The sequence below is a fragment of the Fistularia commersonii genome, chromosome 4 (assembly GCF_037954325.1).
Source record: "Fistularia commersonii isolate RoL2024-O1a breed Wild chromosome 4, RoL_Fcom_v1.0, whole genome shotgun sequence".
NCBI classification, from domain to species: domain Eukaryota; kingdom Metazoa; phylum Chordata; class Actinopteri; order Syngnathiformes; family Fistulariidae; genus Fistularia; species Fistularia commersonii.
This window is the reverse complement of record NC_141287.1, coordinates 19,304,470-19,326,735: the sequence shown is the minus strand read 5'-3', so window position 1 is coordinate 19,326,735 and position 22,266 is coordinate 19,304,470. Positions and strand designations below refer to the sequence as shown.

Genomic DNA, 22,266 nt, shown 5'->3' with positions numbered 1-22,266 from the left:
TTCCAGTTCTCATGAAAACATACTTAACAAAAAGAAAACCACGCCGAACAGTTGAATGACTAAGAGGACACCAGCTGGGTTTTGATAGTATCACTAGATTTAAAAGCAAAATGATGATTTTGGTGCGATTGCGTTTCAATCTGTGTCGTCATCGACTGAATCCTCTGCAAGCTGGCTTGCGTGGTTGATGTAGTTGAATGCGGAGAACTTGACGGGGATCTCTCTCCACTTGGTGTACTTGCTGCTCTTCTTGCCGTTGATGGACACCACAAAGTATTTGACGAGCAGGCAGGGGCACTCGATGCTGCGGTAGATCATCATGGAACCCCACCTCTGCAACGGAGCAGCGAGCGACACGAGAATGCAAAATTATGAGTACAGAAAACCAAAGTAACACAAGTTGGAATCCTCTAGGATCTAAAAGACACGGTATCGTTTAATACAATTGTGTTCAAAATAATAGCATTTTTTTTTTTTTTTTTTTAAACGTGAGTAAAGCTCAAAATCCTTTTTTTTTTTTTCCATTCGTCGGGAACAGTGCTAATTATATTTTACATCAAACCATGAGGAAAAAAGTATCAATATTTTAATTGCTTTAGAGAAAAATTAAGGAAAAAATGATATTGGACTGTTCGAAATAATAACAGTGTTTTTATTTTAAAATTTGAGTAAGGCTCAAAATCCTTTGTATTTTTTTTCCATTCATTGGGAACAATGGACATATTATTTTACATCAAAACGTGAGGAAAAAAGTATAAATATTTTAATTACTTTACGGAAAATGAAGGAAAAAATGATATTGGGCTGTTCGAAAAAATAGCAGTGTTTTTTTTTTTAAACGTGAGTAAAGCTCAAAATCCTTATTTTTTTTTTCTATTCATCGGGAACAGTGCTAATTATATTTTACATCAAATCATGAGGAAAAAAGTATCAGTATTTTAATTACTTTACAGAAAATGAAGGAAAAAATGATATTGAGCTGTTTGAAATAATAGCAGTGTTTTTATTTTAAAATTTGAGGAAAGCTCAAAATCCTTTGTATTTTTTTCCATTCATTGGGAACAATGCACTTTATATTTTACATCAAAACAAGAGGAAAAAAGTATCAAAATTTTGATTACTTTATAGAAAATGAAGGAAAAAATGATGTCGGGCTGTTCGAAAAATAGCAGTGTTGTTTTTTTTTAAAACGTGAGTAAAGCTCAAAATCCTTTTTTTTTTCCATTCGTCGGTAACAGTGGAAATTATATTTGACATAAAACCATGAGGAAAAAAGTATCAATATTTTAATTACTTTACAGAAAATGAAGGAAAAAATTATATTGGGCTGTTCAAAAAACAAAAGAGCAGTGTCTGCATTTTTCATTATGAACTCAGGAATTTACTCGATAAACTGAAAAAAACATTAAGATTTAGAATTGCAGGGAATCTCAAAATCTTAAACCTTAGAAAAAAAAGATCTCACCCACTTACTGTAAATTGTAATAATTTATCTGTATATATATTCATAACTGTGCGATATTTCATTTCATAACAGCTGCATGTGCGATATTTTTTCATACTTTTGTGCACTCCTCATCTTTCACTTGGTACTTGAGACCTTGTGACATTTTATAGTCTTGAATTGTTACTTAGACACTTTATAGTTTATTTTTATTTATTATCCCCCCCCCTTTTTTTTTAAACTGTACATACAATTTTCTACTATTATTTATTATTATGTTTTTCTTGTAACTCTGGCATGGCACAACAATTTCCTTCGGGATAAATACAGTTGTTCTTATTCTTATTCTTATTCTTAATTCTTATGAATCACTAGACTAATATTTAGTTGTAAAACAACTGTTTTTGAGAATTGCTTCACATCTGTGCTGCATGGAGTCGACCAACTTCCGGCACCTGTCAACAGTCGTTCCAGCCCGGGACGATTTGACAACCTTCCACAATTCCTCTGCATTTCTTGGTTTTGCCTCAGAAACAGCATTTTTGATGTCACCCAACACCTTTTCTATTGGATGAAGGTCCGGGGACTGGAATGGCTTCTCCAGAACCTTGACTGTGTTGGTCTGGAACCAAGATGCTGCTCGCTCACTGGTGTGTTTGGGGTCGTTGTTTTGTTGAAACGCCCATTTCAACAGCATGTCCTCTTCGGCACAAGGCAGCGCGACCTCTTCGACTATTTCGATAGAAGCAAATTGATCCATGATCCCTGATATACGATAAATAGGCATCATATCACGATGCTTGCACCACCGTGCTTCGCGGTCTTAGGAGTGTACCGTGGCACAAAAAAGAACAAACTGAATGTTTCTCTGTTTCTCTTTAGGCCTGTTGATATTTACTTTGGCAAATTGTATCCTCTTCAGCACGTCTTTTTGTTTTTTTCCGGGTGGCTTCTTGCCCATAGATTAGTCTCACATAAGGGTCTTCTAATTGTCACGGTACTCTGGGAACTTCAGACCGTCTCTGAGCTGATCACTGGCTGAGTCTTTGCCTTTCCGGCTATTGTTCGATCCATTCGCATGGTAAATCTTCCGTTTTCTTCCGTGTCTATCTGGTCCGGCTTTCCATCATTCCATCATTTCAACTGAGCAGAACATCATTTTCTGCACTTTATTTATACTTTTTCCCCTCTCCAATCAATGTTGTAGTGAAAGCACGCTGCTCTTCTGAACAATGTCTGGCACGAACTGTCTTTCTGCGGTTTTCAGAGAGAATTGCATGCGCAACGCGCTGGCTTCGTCCTTAAATAAGGTCCACCTGAATTGCACCTGTTTCTTCACATAATGAATGGCTTATACTTTGAACACACTCCTTTCACCATATTATTCAATTACGCAGACTCGGGAGCATTGTGTTTCTTACTCTCCCTCCTTCCTACTAATATTTATTATTGTTATGTTTTTACTTGAAACTCTGGCACAACAGTTTTCTTCGGGATAAATAAAGTTGTTCTTGTTCTTATTCTTATTCATATCATGACTGTTGGGTCTGTTGGTTTCTCTGACTCTACTACACCTACTGGTAAATGAATTGCCATGTCATAATATGAGTTATACCAAAAACAGTGATTGTTCTGGTTCGTCATGTTGGGCTGCTATTATTTTGAACCCAACTGTTTCATATCATATTGTTCTTTACCCAGCATTTCTAAGTATATTTCAAGGTATGTTCTCCAACAACAATGTTTCCCTCTGTGTCTCAATATTGCGTAACAGGCTAAGCCGCTCCCATTTTTAATAGATAAACAAACGTGAAAGATTTCAACAGGGGTCCTTTCTTTAACTTCTGCGTTTCTTTTTTTTTTTAACCTGCTATTCCAATTGAAAAAAAACAAAACAAAACAGCGGATGTATTTACCTGCCCGCATTGCTTGCATGCGATATAACCGTTGGTTTCATAATCTAGATGTCGCTCCTGGAGGGTCGTGTTTTCTCTCTGGAGGTAAAGTTCACTGCAAAATCAAAATATGGGTCATCTTTTAATTCGACTCTGGATGGATCGTCAGTCATCGTCCCAGAACGGGTGGAAGTGGGAATAATGGAATTTTACTCTCACCTAAACTGTGGTGAAAGGTTCACCCTGTGCATGTCTTCGATGATCTGGATGTCTTCGCCGCTGCAGACGAATGTGCTGCACTGGCGGCAGCTCAAAGTAAAAGCCGACGGGCTTTCCAGCTTTACCTTTTTCCCCTTCATCTTCGACAGTCGCATCTTGTCCTCCAGAATGGCCTGGAGCTGAAACTCCGTGATCTGATCGAAGGAAAAGCAGGGCTCGGAATCCCGTCTCAGGTTAAGGAAACACCCGGCGGAGGGCGTACCGTACCTGCTTGTTGTAGTCTTCGGGTTTTAAGGCCCGGATTTTGTTGATGGCTTTGTTCATCATATTTATACGGTATTCGTTGACGTGCTCTTTTTCGGTCACCCCAGACCCCTTCACCTCGACCAGGGTGTAGCTGCTGTCCTCCGCCCTTCCTCTGCCTTGAGCCTGCAAAAGATCAGGAGGTGAACGTTGAGGAATCCCTTCTGCTTTTTCGATATCTGACCGCCGCCATCACTGACCTGAACCATGGCGATCTCATTGGTCACGAGGCCATAGCGGATGACAAAATTGCACTCCGCTATGTCCAGCCCTTCCTCCGCCACGGTGGTAGCGATCAGCAGATTGACGCTGCCGTTGCGGAATTTTTTCAACACGTCCTTTTGTTCTGCCTGGTCCGCACGATTTCGAATGGAAAAGTTGAAGTGACAACGGGTTACAAGGAGGACTTGGATAAGGATCTGTCACATTCAGTGCAAGTTTAGGCGACTCACAGAGGTCATCGGTTTGACCACGCTCTGGTCTCCTCCTCCGATAACGTGCGCCGGTTTGACGCCGATGTCGGAAAACTTGGGGTTTTCCTGAACCCACTGGCTCAGAGCGATGGCGCTGCGACGTGTCTTGGTGAAGATGATCCCTCGGGCTCGATCCCTGGTGCTGAACTCGTACAGAATCCGTTTTCTCAGCTGGGACAGGCTGTCGTTTTCAAACTCGGGGTTCTGGGCGAGCTTCTGGAGGACTCCCCTGTTGTCTGCCGGGATGAAGGTTTTGAGTAGAATTGTGGTTATCCTGTGTGTTTTAAGGGGGCGGAGCCTATCCCAGGTTCATCCTGGACCAGTGGATCACAAGACCACGTAAAGAGACATACAACCATTCATTCTCTCATTCACAAATACAGACATACAACCATTCACTCATGCACAAATCAGGGCAATGGGGTGATTTGGGGGTCTCCAATGAGTCTACTGCATGTTCTTGGACTGCGGGAGGAAACCTGGGCAACCCTCACGGACGCAGAAACCCCCTCGAACTGTGGCACCTCTCGCTGCGAGGCGGAAGCGCTAACCATCGCGCCAATGCGACGCCCGCGATTCAACAAGTCGCTTTGTGATTTTATGGAAACGGCACGGTGGCGCGGCGCTTAGCGCTTCGGCCTCGCAGCACGAAGGACCCCGATTCGATTCCGACAAGGGGACTTTTCCGTGTGGAGGTTGCATGTTTCCCCCGTGTCTGCGTGGGTCCACAAAGAAGTCCACAAACATGCAGCAGGCAAAGATTTGCCCCGATTGAGTGAGCTAATGAATACTTTGTCTATGTATGTAGTCCCGCCTCTCGCCCAATGACAGCTGGTATAGGCTCCCGCAACCCTGACTGCAGGATAAGCGTCAGAAGATGCATGGAAAATATGAAAACTTGAAAAGTTTCAACACCAAATGCAGCAGGGACACATTCTGTGACGGTACGACTTGCGCAAACATGCTACCTTCAAACAAATTGAAGAGGAATCTTTCGGTTTCGGTGGTTTGGATCATGTGCTCATCGTCCGGAGTTGTCTTGTTCTTCCTCTCCTCTTCGTAGTATTTGCGCAGAACGCTGAAGGCGTCACACATACGGATGGTGTTGCTGAGTTGCACGCTTTCGTTGTATCTCCGGAGGTGGTCCGCGCAGACCCGCACTTTCTGATCCTCGTCTTTAGCAGCTGAATCGACGGAGATGGGTGTTTACAAACGGCACCGGCTAGAACGGCGCGAGGAAACCGGGCACGAGACGGGCTTTAGATGCTGCTCTTGCGCTCACCTTGTCGCTCCAGCTGAACGACCCACTGTTCGTAATTCTGAGAGCCCAGTTCGCAGGTGGGGCTCAGCTCGGTGTAGCCGTGGATGTCATTCATCATTTTCTTGATCACATCTCCAAAGGGATCCTAAGAAAGATATTCGTCTGTAAAAAGCAACTGTTCTTTCTGGGAAAACGCGCTCACATCGACGTACCTGTTTGTTGCTCTCGACGGACAATGTTATTTTGCTTATTTCCTTTTTGTGTTCCCCGAGGTCCCTTGTCAGGATCTGGGAAGCGTCCAGGTTTGCACAAATCTAAGAAAAGAAACGCAGAAGTTTGGCGTTACGTAAGGAACGAAGGTTTTCGAGCACGTCCGTCTGAATTTAATTGATCGTCTGCAGTTGGAGAAGCCGTCGGCCTGCCAGATACGCGAGCTGCTGGCGCTACTGTTGGAAATAGAGAAATAGAGCGGCGTGATTGAGATAAATGAAAGGTCAAATTGTTCACGAAACAACAGGACGGAAGATGAGAGTATTTAGCGCACCATGTGGATACAATTAAAACTTAATCCCCATCAGATGAATAAAGGTTCTACTGTTTTTTTTTTTGCACCAGACGGGGTTCAAGATTGATAAACGGATTCCTCGCGATCAGCTGATAATTTGTCCCCGGTTGTCGTCCGTCGCTGCGGACGCGGGGGGGAGGAAAGCGTGGAATGGTATGTACTCGCAGAATGTGCTCCTCTGCTTTCTTCATCTTCGTCGCTCCACCAACCCCCGGCGAGGCAGTCAGGCCCACGATCTGGGGGAGCGACATCAGCGTCTTGCCCAACTTCTCCAACTTGATATTCTTGTGCTTCTGCTTCAGATACCGCATCATTATGTGGTTATAGACCTCGTCCTTCTGAGTGTGGTGACATTCGTCGATCACGATCAGGGTTATATCTGGAGAGGAAATCACAACCAAAAGTGACCGAAAAGGGACTGATTTGCAAACTGTGTGTAAAAAAAAAAAAAAAAAAAACTCAAAAAACAAAAAGTGCAAGCTAATCCACGACTGATTTTTCAACTCAGCAAAAAAAAAAAAAAGCCATATTTAAACACTCTACCTTTCATTCACAACATCACGCTAAGTATATACTCAATCAGAATATACTCAATGCCCAGACGTCTGGGCTCTGAAAAACAATGGCTAAAATGGAGCAAAGATTGAATAACATTGCATTTAAGTCACTCAAATATCAAAGAGCTCCAGTCATGAGCGTATTTAGTGAGGAAATGAGTGCGTGGGAGGAAATATGTGTCAGAAACTGCTCACGGTCTGCGGTGCTGGATGTGTATTTAACATTTTTCAAAATAAATCAACTTTAGATTACTCATGTAAACAACAAAAGCAGTCTTAGGTGTCATTTTTTTGAGTCCGGAGGAAATAAAGCACCCGGACCAACTCCGATATTGTCCCAAACATGATTCTCGTCTTTCCGGTAAGCGTGGACGCAGCTATCGTGACAGCCGAAAAGCCAGATTCACGTAGCTTTTCTTTGACAATTTTGCGGCGACGGACGAAAACACCCCTTTTTCTCACCGCCCTCATCGACAACACACCGTTTGGATTCCAAACTGCATTGTTTTTTTGGACAATTCCGACGCCTCCGGCTAAACTCCTGTCACGCAAGTGCCAGTTTTGCAGTCGAGTGACCGGAATCTGAATCGAGTCTCGGAGTCTGATTCGGGATCCGACTTAAGCTCCGCGTCTGCGGCAGCGTTGCAACAGAGCTATTGTGATGAAAACAATAGGTTGACTGTGACTGACAGCGTTGATAGTAATATTGTTGCAAGGCAGCACATTTTACGCCCTCGGTAACATCCAGACAAATTGCTTATACTTTGACAAACCCTATAATTTTCCCCCCCTCAGGCGGTGCTATTTTTATGTTATTTTTTTTTTTACATGTCTGGAATGCATCGATGGCGGTTTTCACTCAGAAATTCTAACATCTGCTCCGACAACAAAAGCCAGCGCTTTTCAAGGAGCCTGACGCAGCAGTTTAAACAGTTTAAGCCGCACGACGACTCCTCCTGGAAAACTTTAGACCCATTAGAACGCATGATAGATTTGAATATATTCATCCACATGTACATGTTTGTCCACCGTAATATCAACACGTCCCTGGAGGAGCTCCGTATAGCGAGAGGCGGTTTGATGTATTTGGGGGTGGGGGTGTGATAGAAGCTCTCATGTGGATTTCATGAGCTTCCCGCTGATGGCTTGAACAGACGCGTGGCCTGGAAACCAAAGAAACGAGAAGGGAAAAAAAAAAAAAAAAAAAAAAGCACATGCTTTCATGCGTTTCAACAAACAGCATATGTTCCACCGAGGTGGCTATTCCACCTTGGACTATCGAGTGCCAACAAGAGAGAACCGGAAGAGTTTGACAAGATCTTGTCAGGTATCATCGGGGGAAACGCTTCGTGACCGCTAAGCGGGTGTCTATTACACAACCTGTCAGTGTTTGTGGTTTAAGCCCGGATAGATTTTGGCTAAAGGTTTAGGAAGCGTTCCTTTCTTTTTTTTTTTTTTTCTTTTTTCAAATGTAGAGATCTTGTGACCACCGAATTGAATTTCCAGTGTTTTCTTAACGCTCGACGAGTTGAAACCGAGGGAAATTTCTGCGGCGACGGAACGCCGTGCCATGTCGGATTCTCCTTGACGACAAAAAGGGACGATCCAAAACAGAGAAGTGTAAAATGATACCCTTTAAGTGCACTCCCTCGTCTTCTCCTTCATCAAAACCCTCCAAGTGGTTTTCCAGAATCTGGGCGGTGCAAATGATGACGTCGTTTTTCTTCATGATCTCGGTGAAGGAGATTTTCAGCAGGGAGTCTCCGGTGACTCTTTCCACTTTACACGTGTGCTTCAGGAAAGGGTGGAATTCTGAAGAAAAATGCTGTTCGACGAGAGGGATCTGCGAAAGGGCACAACACATGCGCTCCATGAACACTGCAGTGCATTATCATTCAATAAAAAAATAAAAAAAAATAAAAAAAAAACAAGACAAAAAATAAACCTATGGCTGGATTTTAGCTTTGCTGTTGTATGCACTTCAGAAAATATTACTTAAATAATGCCATTACATAAATAAGAAGGTCAAGGGGCCGGGCAATATGTCACGATGTAATATTTTATAGTATATAGTATTTTTATTTTGGTATATTTGGTTATATTTCAAATGTCAGCCACCTTTGAAAAATGTGTGAATGCTTATGCGGCGAAACTGCCCCGACCTGAAAATGAGTTCCTAACGACCTTAAAATGAGGAAAAAAAAATGTAAAAAATAGTCAAATGACCTAAAATCCTCCCGCGTGTTGCCACATGGAAGCAAAAACACTCACAAACTATCTATACCACAATACAAATTATCACTGAAAAAAAGGACAATAGCTAAAATTTAAATTGGCATTAAATATCTTAATATAGTCAACAAAAAAGTAAAATTTACTCAGATACATATATCATGTATTTGTCATATATGAACGTTCAGTCAGAGGTGTGTGGAGGTTCTCAGTCATCCTGGTCACGGTGAATTCTTGTTTAAATCTTCTCGTCTTGGCAACTGGACTTGAATTTCAGACCGAAGAACTGAAGAAGCGTCTCGGATAAAACGTCTTCAAATGAAGAAATCTGGGTCCAGTTGCCAAAACAAGAAGATTTCAACAAGAAATCAGTCACATTTACACTACAAGTTCATTTTTCCCAAATTGCCAAATCCATAGTAAAGCTAATTCTTCATATTTTTTTAAATAGGCCAGATGCTGTTTTATAATAGTCGATAAATAAAATAAATGATTCGACAAACAAACGCACGGCGCGTGAGAAACGTGGGCCTTTCCTTTTTCTCTCCTTTCTCGACGCTGACATCTCATCGTCGGAAAATCTTCCCGCTTCAAATACGAAGTACAGTTAAGATTCTTTTTTTTTTTTTTTTTTCCTCCCTCCCCCACCGCTGCAGAGCCGTTCACGTCCACAGAGTGTAGGGGAAGCTAACGGGATGTAATTTGTGGTTGGCTGACCCAAATGCGCAGAATGACTGAGAAGCAGAATGTTTTGTTTGGATAAGGAAATGACAAAAAGTGGGTCAATTTATGAAGCTATAAGTCGAGCGCAGCAGACGTAAGTTCTGGTACCTTGTTGACCAGAACCACCACTTTCCCTGATTTCCCTTGTGTCCTCCTGCTGTCCAGATGTTTTTTGGTAATATAAACCGCAACTCTGGTTTTACCACTTCCTGTCGGGAGGCATATGATGATGTTTTTCCCCTCCAAGGCAGGTCTAGCAACGTTCATCTGATAATCTCGAAGAACAATATCAGCGCTTTCTGGGCCTCCAGCTGCTCCTCCTGCTGCTGCAACCGAGTTTACTCCGCCTGGAACGCAGAACAGAGGTTCGTGTCAGCAACCCACAATTGCAGACAACACGCTTGCGGAGAGAGGGTGTGCCGTCGCATGCGGCGAGGTGTGGTTCTGGGTCGTCGTCGTGATCAAAAAGGCCCGATATGAATTTACGGTTCTAAAATCCACTTGCATGGGAAACTCCCATCGCGACGAGATAAAGAGAAACGCTCTGAAGAGAACATCCGCTTCGCGGAATCACATTCCAGAGCAGTCAGGGTGTAAATCACGACAATGACAGGTACGATTGCGTAACTTGCGCGTCAAACTTTAACCGCCGAGGACCGTGCGTCTGTACGACGGCCTGGAAATATGGGCGGCAGATGTTCCCGTTTAAATACTTGTGCAGAATCGGACCTTCCATTTTGATGCCTTTATTATACTTTCACGTCTAACGTAGCGAAAACTGGGATAAATGTCAATGTAGAAACAAAAAAAAGCAGTGTTCTTCCTCAACCAACACAGTCTATCTATCTATCTATCTATCTATCTATCTATCTATCTATCTATCTATCTATCTATCTATCTATCTATCTATCTATCTATCTATCTATGTTGATGTTTTAAAGGGACAACCATTGACATGTATCTATATCTCTAGAGCATTTCTTATCTAATTTTTAATGCGTGGTACAACTAAGCATCACGTCAATTGAACAAAATGAAAATCGCAATTTAAATCCTTACATTATTTTGCTACATTATTTTAACTTTAAAATCATTCACGATCATATAAATGTACCGATTATTACTCTCTATGTAATCATCCATACAAAATTTAAAAAAATAAGGAGTTTCTAAATTTAATATTGATTGAAAATATTGAAAGTGAACGGTTTGGTGGGCCGGATTAAAAGGCAAAACGGGCCGGGTGTGGCTGTAAAATAGGTCTGCTATAGAGAGAGTGGTTTGGATTCCCCCAATGCAATGTCATAATAACAATCTAAGATAAGATAAGATAAAATAAGATAAGATAAGATAAGATAAGATAAGATAAGATATACTTTATTGATACCTAGAGGGGGAATTCTTTTGTCACAGCAACGCAACAATGACAGTATCAATAAATATGGGTGTATATATATAAATAAGAGAGACAATTAAAAACTAGGAAAAGCAAATCCACAGATAAATACACGGCAGAGTGAACAAGGATAACAATAGACAACAGAATGAGACAGAAAACAAAACAAAAAATAAAAAAAAAAAGGATGAGAATAGATAACCTAAATGACAACAACAAGGATAAAAAAAAATAAGAATAGACAACAGGGTTAGGGAATGGCCTGGCGAATGGGTGAAGTAGTGAGTTTGTGGCACAAATCTGCTTGCATTGTCAAGAGACCCCCTAAGAAACTCTTCAAATTCCACTGTTGGAAGAAAGCTGTGCTCAGACCCTCCGCCCTGAGAAAACCGCAGCAAGTTTTTGAAGCATAATTCAATTTAACAAGGAAAGCGGCTGACCCGCTGCTATTGTTTCCTCGTTTCACAGCTTATTTTCCAGCCAGTATTGAAATAAAAAGTACCTTTTAGGTTGTGATTGTTAAGTCACTTTAAACGAGAGCGATGGAAAGAAAGAATGTTTTATCGGCGAAGGTTCAACTAAACTGTGACTTGAGAAAGCTGCTCTTCCCGTCTTTACAGTCTGCCAAAATTAAGTCAACATGTGGTTTTCATTTGACACACCGGCTATGCTGTTTTCTTTTTTTTTTTTTCCCTTCAACCTTTGTGAGGTTCATCAGAGAAACACACGTGAAACGTATTATTCAGCGTTATAAAGGCAAGACGGGGGAAAAAAAAAAAAAAAAAACGACTCTTGCTGACTCTATAAGGATCCGATTCATCGCAAATGCTCGGGTTTGGCTGCGTGGAGCGGGAAACAAAAACAAGTATGCACATAAAAAGAAAAGAAAAAAAAAAAATCCCCGGCGTGGATGACAAACATTTCAGAATCAAATGTGAGTGTGAGTGAATCTCTCCAACCTGGCTGTAAAGGCTCTGGGCTCTCGGGCGCTTGTCCAAAACAACTACTTTCTGAAATAGACAAGAACATAAAAGAAGAAATGAGCGGATAAGCATCACATAATCTTGTTTCCAGTAATGAGTGTATTTACTCTTCAAAGATTCGTAGACCTTTATGACTCAAAAAGTGTTCTTCCCGGCCAATGAAAACAATCCCCGAATATTTCCGTCGACAACATCATTTTTAAATAAGTTATTTTTCATCCAACATTTGCTTTGGATTAAGACTTGTTTTTTCCTCCCGGTTATCTTTCCTTTTAAAACGTCTTATTTAGTCATAAACTCCTTGTTGTGATGCTAACGTTCTGTTGGACATATAAAAGACACCCGTTCCCGAAATGCTCTAAAACTTAAACAAGACATTAAAACACATAAATAAACGATCGGTGTTTAAATCTGTGGTTTAGTACGATTTGAGCATTTGGATCTTTTCTCATCCGTGGAAAAAAGGTCAACTCTGACCATTTGTGAATCTTTCGAGGAACATTTTCTGTTGTTTGCAGAAAAGCACTTAAAAATGTTGAAAGTGTTGCAAACGGTCTTGCATAGCAGTGCAAATGTTCTGAGGGAATGATTTCTTCAATACTTTGCTCCAGAGGAGTTATAATGATGGGCTGGAGCAAAAAATTATGACTAAACTTGGCGTACATTTTTCTGTCACTCCCTCCAGCTGATATTCGGGTAATGCTTTGCAGTCACATCCACCGTCAGAATCTTGGTTTTCGCTTAATTCGAACTTTTACCTGTCCTGCTTTAAATCCTGCTCTTCTTTTTTACCCCCTTAAATGTGCAAAATCTGTTAAACTGCCCAAATGACTCTGACCTGCGGGTTCCTCCACTGTCCCCATAATGACATCTGAATGCTCTAGACTGCTAGAGGTTTCATATTCCATCATGCTCCCCTCCATGGTTGCATCACTTTCTGTATTCCCGTCGTTTAAGTACAGGTCTTCATCTGCAGGAAGAGGGAAAACAAAAGGAAATCAAGTTGAGACTCATAGAAAGTCATGCTTATGCTTTTTGTTTGTTTTGCACATATAACTGCAATCTGTATATTTCCCTGCAGGAAATGCAAACACTGAGGAGCCATAAATGTGCAGATCATTGTGGATGTGTGTCAGGAGTCTGCCCTTCGTGTGATAGTGTGTGTGTGTGTGTGTGTGTGTGTGTGTGTGTTCCTGTCACCTTCTGCATCACAGTGAGGTTTCCCTCTGATCAGCTCATACAACTCCTTATGTTGAGTGACGTGCAGGATTTCAAGAAATTCAGATAACCACAAGTGTCGACCTTTCACGATTCTCGAAAGGAGTTCGCGAGCTCCTTCCTGGCTTCCGGTGTGTCTTACCCGGGTTGTGATCTGCAGAGGAGGAAGACCAAAGAGAAGATTTGTGGATGGAGCGAAAGAGGACATGACGTTAGCTGGTGCGAGAAAAGAAGAGAACATTAGGTGGAGGAGGTTGATTCGCTGTGGCGACCCCTGGAGGGATTTTTTATTTACCTTTATTGAACTTAAGGTATTAAACTAACAAACATGAACAAACATGGTCAAATTGAGTCATACATCAACGACATTGAACAGGAAATGTGAGGAAATGTGAAAACGCATATTTTGTATACGACCAATTCACTGTAAGAGTAAACAAGAGTAGAGCCGTGTGATAAACAAAGTATAATTTGAGATACAAAAACAAAAAAAAGCGGCAAGGGAAATACAATGTGTATTTAACTCAATGGATCAAAAGGAACATCGTTCATAAAACAGTATATTTTTTAAGTTTTAAAGATGTTTTATAGCATCCAAAATGTTTTTTTTTTTTAAAAAAGGTAACATTGGGGGGACATATTTGCTTTCTACTTTTGTGTATAAAGATCTTGGCGGCACCTAAAATAACCTATCGTGTCCTAAAAGTGGACCAAATATTCTATCATCTCTTGAGAGAGAAACTGGTGATTATTCAACTTTATCTTTCATCCATTTTTGAGTTTTAGCCTGGAAGAAAGAAACCGAGAGGAAAAGCAAACGTTGCAGAAGAGGCGACGACAGAAAGAAACCGGCGCAATAAACTGCGTTCTGCTGCCACCTAGTGGCCAAATGCCGCAATTACACCCAAAATCGGCTAATGGCGTCCGTCTCAATGGACGGGCTGACAGCGGCGAGCACTTACGATTTCGCTGTCTTCCTTGGTGATGAGTTTCTTGGCGTAACAGTGACGGCAAACCTCTTCGGTGTTCATGCCTATGAGACTCGGGTAGAGAATCTGAATGAGGCGGATGGAGGTGTCGTTGGAAGCCTGCTCCTCCGGCGTCGGCGGATTGTTCCGCATGTAGTCCGCGGCCAACTCGCAGCCTGAGTTGTACAGCGCGTCGACGAACGCCGTGAACCAGCCGTCCGGGTGGGGTCTCTTCAGGACTGCGGCCAGGAGGAGGTTGACGGCGGTCAGGTTGCCCTCGGTCCTTTCAGTTTGTCTGATGCGCTCTTTCTGCTCGATATCGATGAAGGTTATGTGATCCAGAACTCGGGAGACCACTATGTACTCCTTCAGCCTCGGTCTGAAGTTCTCGATGAGAGTCTCCCATGCCTCGTCTTGGTCGGGCTCCATTTCGACTCACAAAACAAAACAAAACAAGACTGGGATTTAAACGGGAGCAGCCGAGGTTGTGCTCTGCAGCGGCGTGTGTTCAAGTGAAGGCAAAATAACTTGAGTCACCGTTTCCCGAGTAATGAAACTTTCACTTTCGTTTCTCCAAAACACCCGCAATACTAAAAGTAACCGCTAGGCGGCGCTGTTGCCACAGGAATAACACATGTACCGAGTTCTGCGGAAAAAGTCACTTTTGGAAAAAAAAAAAAAAATGTTTTGGAATTAGTCACAGTTTTCGGTTTCGATTTTCAGTTTTTTTTTGTATGTATGAATTCCCCATTCCTATTAGTTAATTAATTGATGACTTGCTGTTTTTCGGGTATATTGCAGCGAGTCACGAATGTGTGATTTTGGGGTTTCCGGGAATAATGTGGGTGTGGTTTGGAGTGCAATCACTGATTTCTTGGGGGTTTTACCTGGAATTGAGCGGGAACAGTGAGTTGTATCGTAGGCTTGAGTGGCGTGGCTGTGGCCCACAACAGCTATTGCTCATTAAACAGTTTCCCTGACCAAAAACGCTATAATAGTTTCTTTGTTGCTTCTTCTTATTTCCCTATCAGCTGCCTCCTTCAGGGGTCACCACAGCTGACCTGCTCCATCTAACCCTGTCCTCTGTATCCTCTTCTCTAACACCGACGAACTTCATGTCCCTTTTCACTTCATCCATAAAGCTTCTCTTTGGTCTTCCCTTTCCTGGAAACCAGGAAAGGGACCTCGAACTCCTCGCAAGAATCGTGAAAGGTCGACACGTGTGGTCCACTGAATTTATTGAAATCCTGCACCTCTTCTTCTCGACCCCCTGCCTGGGAGTTCAACCTCGTCGTCCCTCTACCGATGTTCTCTATCGCCCTCCTGTACAGACCTCTCTGACCTTCTGTCCAAAACATCGAACTTGCGCCGTCTCTCTGACGGACGTATTGGTGATCCTGTCCAACCTTGTCACTCCCAAAGAGAACCTCAACATCTTCATCTCTTATTTTTTTTGTTTTTTTGCAAGCCACCCATTTTCCAACACAAATGAAACAAATAGCCAATTAATACACTCAAAATAAAACAACAATTTTCACTTGACAGTTGTGGAAGAGGGGGCCTGATGCAAGCCGGATTAATGCCAGGATGGCAGCGGTGGGTCTTGGTGCGGGAGCATGATATTATTACGCAAAATCAAAGTGCAATAGAATAAATACGTCTTTTTTTTTTAACCCTTGTTACTTCGGTATCAGTGTTATCGATGACATTCAAGGAATCTATATTCCTCTTAGCACATTGTTAATTACATGACAAGCCCACCCGGTCCAGCAATATTGACCAGACATTATTTCAATGACTCATTGACGAAATGCAGATGAAGTTTAACCGCGTGGAAGGTATCGTAAAATCGTTCCACCGTTTCAAGTTGCACCCGATTAAATAGAAAAAGTATTAACATAGAACAACATCTATTTTTTGATGCCTTTTATTTTCTTTTGTACTTACCATGCCTTGTAATACAATCCGATATCACAGCTCCAAACGTCGTTTTCTGCATACTGCGCCGAGATATTAAGGATGTAATCACGATGCGCCACAGTTGCATAAAAACAACCTGGTTTATTCGATCAATTTACAGATGGACTTTGTAGTGGCGGAGTCAATTATTGTGGGGTCGGCGTAGGATTAACGGTACGGCGGGGAATTCCTGCCCCCCCGTTAATACTTTATCCCATCATCGCTCTCATTTTATGTACATGCGCCTGTCAGGACATATAAATAAAAAGCAAGCCACTCAGCTATGAGTGTTTTCATTTATTGCTCCCACAGCTTCAAAACAAACATAAACTACTCTCTAAAATAATTTACTCAGTTAAAAAAAATATATATTCTTTTACATCTGGCAATGTGATCGATCGATTCTCTAATGTCTAACAATGCTTAAATATATAATACCGCCAAAAACTGTAGAGGAAAATAGAATGATTTGTAGATCTATGGTTAGTTATACATGAAGACTTAGACTGACTTAGCATTTGGATTGATTGTATAGGCACGAGATCCGATCTAGGGGGTCTGATAATGTGCATGCAATAACTTCCTACATGCTTCAAATCGGCGTCCTCCTCTCAGGTGCATCCTAATTACAGATGCCGTGATATGCTGACATCATCGAATAATGCAATGCGCTACTTTGGGCTCAAACTCGGTGTAAAACATAGATATAAAAGACATGCACTGAGTAGAAATGATAGTGTCGTACAGTAGGTGCACCACAGTGACCCAAGTAATAATGCACGTTGTTTAAAGAAGGTAATTACAGTATTTTTGATACTGTATATTGCAGTGCAATTGTCCATGACCCCTGAGTCACACTTCAGAGAAGACAAGAATACAGCAAAGGGTAAGAAAACTGTTCTCATAGGTAAGTAATGGTGCTGAATGACACTCATTGCTGCAGAAAATGGCAAGTTCCTCGAACTAAACAAGTTCGGTGGTAAAGCTCGGATAAGGATCTCACACAGGCGGACTCTATAGGGGGTCCTATAGGGTTCAGAGTGACATTTCAAGGGGCCCTTGGACCTAATAAGGTGACGGATGATCGAAAAGGGGCGAATTTCATTTTCTGTGCATGATAAGCAGATGAAAAAAAAATCCTTAAGGTTGGGTCTGTCTGCGATTAGACCGCTCCCCCGCTATCGCAGTCGAGTAGTTTCAACTAAGTTTGAGTCACGGTGATAGAAATAACGACGGGCGAGTCCTCCCTTACACTCACGCCTCAGCGTTGGACTCCATGCGAAAAAAATCAGCGGCTCTAGACAGAACAGCTGCGCTACTTATAATATATAATTCAGGAACCGACCTCCCGATCCAGGCGATGATCGCCGGCCGGCAGGGACGAGGTCACGTCATCCCTTCCGTGTGTCGCACTTAGAAAGGACCACCTTCCGGTTTCATATGAGCAAAGATATCGACGAGATTTTTTTCATTTCTTCAGATTCTGATCAGCAACAATGGCGGATGAAGATTAAAAGAGCAAACGTGATCGCAGCTGTTTCAAACCCTGAACCAGCAGGGTATCTGGGTTGTGCAGCACCAGGCAGTGAGCAAGGCACTGGATCCCCAAACACGTCGGTGGCAAAAAAAAAAAATGTGTTCTGAATTCGCGTAACCGTATTAGTTTGCTCAGAATGTTTTCAAGGGAGGAAGAATTGCTCTGGTTAAAAAGTCAAAGGTGGGAACGGCAACGAAAGGATTGCTTGACGGGGTTCTTTGCGAATCCTCGACCGAAGACGTCACGATCCCAACACTCTAGGCGTCGATGTGCAATTCTGTTTGTGTGAAATGCAAAGACAACGAACAGGTTCATTGAACAGCCATTTCCACGAGTCTCGGAATCGAGTTTTACCGTCTCCCTTGGCGACGAGCGCCCGTTCTGGTATTCCGTCACGTCCTTGCTTATCATTCTCAACATTTCCTTACGGGCCGACCCTTCCGGTGGCTATGGCTTGAGTGTTTGAGTCGAGGGCCGCCTTATCTTGGGTCTAAAAACGACTACTGGATGATTCGTACCCGGAGTTGTGGATATTGTGATTTGCCTGGTGTGAGGTAGCTCTGTCAGTGTTGTTGTTGGTATAGCTGACATAGAGGAAGGGGCACACACTCCGTAAGGGGCCATTTAAGCGTGGCAGACTGGTAGACGGACAATTGTTTAGGCGCTCCAGTTCTAGATCACCAACAACACAAGTGAATCTGCATCCTTGCTCATTAAATACAATACAGAAAGACGCAGTTGGCTTTTGTTATGTTGACGTTGCCTTCATATCATCACCATCACGCTAACACTCTACTGAAAAAGGATCATGCTTCGGGGATTTACATTTTCCATGACTTGGGTTCAGAAAAAGATAAGTGATGACATTTTAAGAGTCCTTCAGAGCTCACGTGTTGATATTACTATTGGTGCATGATGTATTCTTTGTGGCAACTGCAGAAACTGGTCATTGACCACTTTGTTGACGCCTTTTTTTTTTTTTTTCTTTCTGCAAATGTATGATAAAAAACATAAACAAACAAACAAACAAACAAAAAAAAAACAAACAAGCAACTGCAAATCTGCAAAAATGACAATATAAATATCAGTGGTAATACGCTGATGAAAAGCTGCTAGGTCATCGCAGTGTTACAAACCCGGATGTCAAACGTTTTACGGCCTTGGAAACTCCGGGTCTGATACGGGTTCGTGGAGCCCGGCGGCGTCGAGGGTCGAGTCCGGCGCGGACGACGTTTCCGCGGGAAGGAGGATCATCGTGGAACGATGATGACCTGTGACCTCTTGTTGCTGCTGCAGCGGCTCTGTATGTCTTTGTAAAAGCAAGGTTGTAAGGCTGTCCTCTATCGGTGCGTTCACACCGGCCAAGCTCTGCAGAGAGTCTTTGGATTCCTGGACGCTTCTCTCCAGTCTGTTGTTGGGACCCTGAGTGGAGGAGTCGCGGAAAAGAAACACTTTTAGCGTCAAATACACGCGTATTCACTCTCAAAATCAATAAGCTAAATCTCCACATGAATAAGAGACCATAAAATGACCGAGAGTTAACCTTTACAAGATGCAGTCTTACTTAATGACCTGACTACGTCAAATGTAATAGTTTTCAAGTCAGCCGGTGTTGACTCCCATCTGGGTATCCGTCCTGAAGACCCTTCAGATGGTGGCAGGTATCACTCACAAAAACGCATGTGACAGTAGCTGAGATTCCCTCTTGTGATTGTCTATTCTCTCTGCCACAAAATGTGACAGCGCTACCAATCAATCAAGGCATTTCGGCGAAGCAAGTCGGAGCCGGGTGCGGCGGAGATTACGAAAGGCCGGGGTTTCCTCGGGTTATACGGAGCGTCTTTCTGTGCCCTTGAAAAGGAGAGCTGAGTTTTGTGCGCGTGACTGTCGATCGTGGCAACGAGGCGATGCGAGCCTTGCGGTGGGATGCGGCGTTTGCGCTAGATGATGTTGGAATTGCTTACTTGAACTCCTGTATGGCTGAGGAAACGGCTCGCGGTCAAAGTGACTGGCTGAACCTTGACGGCGGGCCCGGGGTAGTTTGGGCTGGCGGTCACAGTGCTGTAGGCCGGCGGTCCCAGAATGGGCTGTTTTTGCAGCAGCTGAAGGATGGTCTGAATATCTGACATCAGCTGAGACTCCAGCCTTTAAAAAGAGGTCCAACATGCAAACACGCTGATGATCATCTACCATTATTATATCATATTTGAGCGTTTTAGACCAGCGGTGTCAAACTCATCATTACCTAGAAGTAGCACTAAGTCAAAATTCTTCCTTTGTTTCAGTGTAAATAATAGGTAAATTATAAAAATCTTTATATGCAATGAACTGTTTCTCTAAAAAATACATGACGAATTAACATTAAAAAGGAATATTAAAAAAGAATTGATGAAATTACACCCTAAAAATATTGTTGAGTCAAAAGAGAAAATCTTGTAAGTAGAATTTATTAGAAAATTGATCGGTAGGATGTATAAGAGTATGTCTTTGTCAAAAAAAAAGCAAAAAAACAAAAAAAAACCTCACTAACCCAAGCTTACTGTTCTGTATATTTCCTGTGCATCGTGTATTTGCAAGTGTATTTGCAGTCCCTATGTCCTCTATTGTAAGTCGCTTTGGATAAAAGTGTCTGCCAAATGCAATGTAATGTAATGTAATGTAATAAGAGGAGGTATAATGTTTACAAGGCTAATGGTGGCTATTCTGGTTATTGAATCTTTTTAATCTTTAAAACCCATTTTTTTTTGCTATTGTTTTTGCGTTTTTTTTTTTTTACAGAAATAAGAAAAAAAGATAGTTTTAACCACGTCACTAGATGTTTTTTCATCAAAAATCATTTTGTTTTTCAAATTTTGAAGCAAAAAATACATTGCAAAGTTACTTTTTCATTTTTTTTTCGCCCTTGTTTTTTTGAAACCCACTGTATAAAACCCCAGATGCACGTGAGAAAAAACACGCGGGCCGCACTAACACAAAGATTTTTTATCCTGTCGGTCTCAGCCCACCCGCTTCCTGCCTCATTTTGCTTATTCATTTTATTCTTATCATTGCTATTGTCACTCTGTTTATGTTGTTGTTTAGTTTTGGTTGTCTACTTTCACCCTTCCCGTCTTCCTCCATGTTGTTGTTATTTCTGCCATCTATGTATTTGTGGATATCCTTTGGCTTTTCTAATTCTCTCTCTATTTATATGAATATTCATATTTATTTGACAGTTAATTTGTAACGCTGCTGTGACAAAATCCCCTATGGGGGGGGGGGGGGGGGGGTCAATAAAGTTTATCTTCTTTTATATTAAACGAGAAAGCGACGTCAGTTGTTTCACTGAACACTAGATGGAGATCGTGTTCCTCTAAATTGGACAAATGCAGCGTCGGCAAAAGTGCAGAGACACATTTGGTCGCAGACAAAGGATGCTGTTTGACTGGAAGCGATAGTTTTAACTGTGTGGGAGGTGCGAATTTGGTGTTTACAGTGGAAATTTCTGGATCGCGCCACTTCGTTCGGTTCTTATTGTGGATTCAAATCAAAGCTCCTTTTCAAGACAAAAGTGAAATGCCATTTAAATAACGTACATTCAATTCGATACACGACAAACACACACATACGCTCTATATTGCACACCGGGTCACAGCCGAGTTGCAGGCCATCTCTGCTCACACTGAGTAACATACAGGGTTTAACCCGCATTTCCGGACAATTTATTAAAAATGAATGAAATAAACACTGCTATTTTGGCGACGTGTACAGATTCAATGCTTAATCAATATTTTTTTTTCCCCACTGTTATAGTCTCTCAGACTAGTCAACATCTCAACACAAAAATGGCAGCATTGTGCTGCTCGTCCTGCAGCCAGCATTATGAGAAAAAGGTCATATGGAGTGCAGGGAATAAAATGCTTTTTTTTTTTTTTTTTTTTTTTTTTACTTGTGCTTAATAATATGAGCCAGCCCACTATTTCAGGCACTAGTGTTCTGTCTTTTATTCCCTGTGATAATTCAAGCCAAATTTACCACCTGCTACTCATTTGTTGAAACAATTTTACCTCCTGGCTGAAGACATGAAATGAAAACTATGTTATGTATCTCTTCTCTTCTGAAGAAACAATATTAGTAACATTAAATCTGTTAATTATAGATACCGTACAGCTTCTCAGTCAGGTTTCAGGATTGGTGGGGATGTATATCCAAGTATGTACTCGTGGCTATTTATAAAGGATGTATTTCCATAAGATTTATTAAGTCCAAGGGGAAGCAATCAAAAAGCGGCATTTATGCAGATGTACGCGTATACCAGCATATATGGATTTTTATGTTTGTATGGACAAGGTTATTTAAAAAATACCGCTTTTCACATGTCTCTCATGCACCAGGCACTCCATTATCAGTGTATATGATTTCTGGGATTGATTTTGAACGAGCTGTGATCGTAGATTTTCTGAAAATATCTACTTTTAAATAAAGCAAAAACAAGGGTTAAATTTAAACTTTACTCAATGAATTGAACAACAGCCCTCCAGTAGTAAACTGCAG

At 41.9% G+C, this 22,266-nt stretch overlaps 2 protein-coding genes across 2 annotated transcripts in view; both read right to left on the bottom strand.

Moving 5' to 3' along the window:
* On the bottom strand, window positions 1-14,773 carry ifih1 (interferon induced with helicase C domain 1). The gene is made up of 16 exons (XM_086145813.1): window positions 14,232-14,773; window positions 13,252-13,423; window positions 12,890-13,021; window positions 12,028-12,078; window positions 9,781-10,019; window positions 8,350-8,560; window positions 6,322-6,539; window positions 5,808-5,909; window positions 5,617-5,740; window positions 5,303-5,518; window positions 4,314-4,570; window positions 4,062-4,211; window positions 3,826-3,987; window positions 3,559-3,752; window positions 3,361-3,454; window positions 1-333 (listed from the first exon to the last, which is right to left on the bottom strand). Exons 1-16 carry the CDS (start codon window positions 14,664-14,666, stop codon window positions 136-138), a joined length of 2,955 nt encoding a protein of 984 aa, XP_086001939.1. The 5' UTR covers window positions 14,667-14,773; the 3' UTR covers window positions 1-135.
* A 1,510-nt stretch (window positions 14,774-16,283) lies between these two features.
* The window catches only part of kcnh7b (potassium channel, voltage gated eag related subfamily H, member 7b), a 41,765-nt gene continuing 35,782 nt past the window's right edge, over window positions 16,284-22,266 (bottom strand). Inside the window, exons 14-15 of the mRNA XM_086145840.1 lie at window positions 19,698-19,878; window positions 16,284-19,155 (exon numbers count right to left, since the gene is read on the bottom strand). Coding sequence (XP_086001966.1) covers window positions 18,886-19,155; window positions 19,698-19,878 — 451 coding nt within the window. The 3' untranslated portion in view covers window positions 16,284-18,885. The remainder of the gene's footprint in view (window positions 19,156-19,697; window positions 19,879-22,266) is intronic.

Excerpts from the sequence above, each read along its gene's own strand:
- ifih1 (XM_086145813.1), bottom strand. The coding sequence starts at position 14,666 with ATGGAGCCCGACCAAGACGAGGCATGGGAGACTCTCATCGAGAACTTC. Across the intron at positions 3,988-4,061 it reads ATGAGATCGCCATGGTTCAG|GCTCAAGGCAGAGGAAGGGC; the intron begins GTCAGTGATGGC and ends GATCTTTTGCAG. Across the intron at positions 334-3,360 it reads CATGCAAGCAATGCGGGCAG|AGGTGGGGTTCCATGATGAT; the intron begins GTAAATACATCC and ends GCTCCGTTGCAG.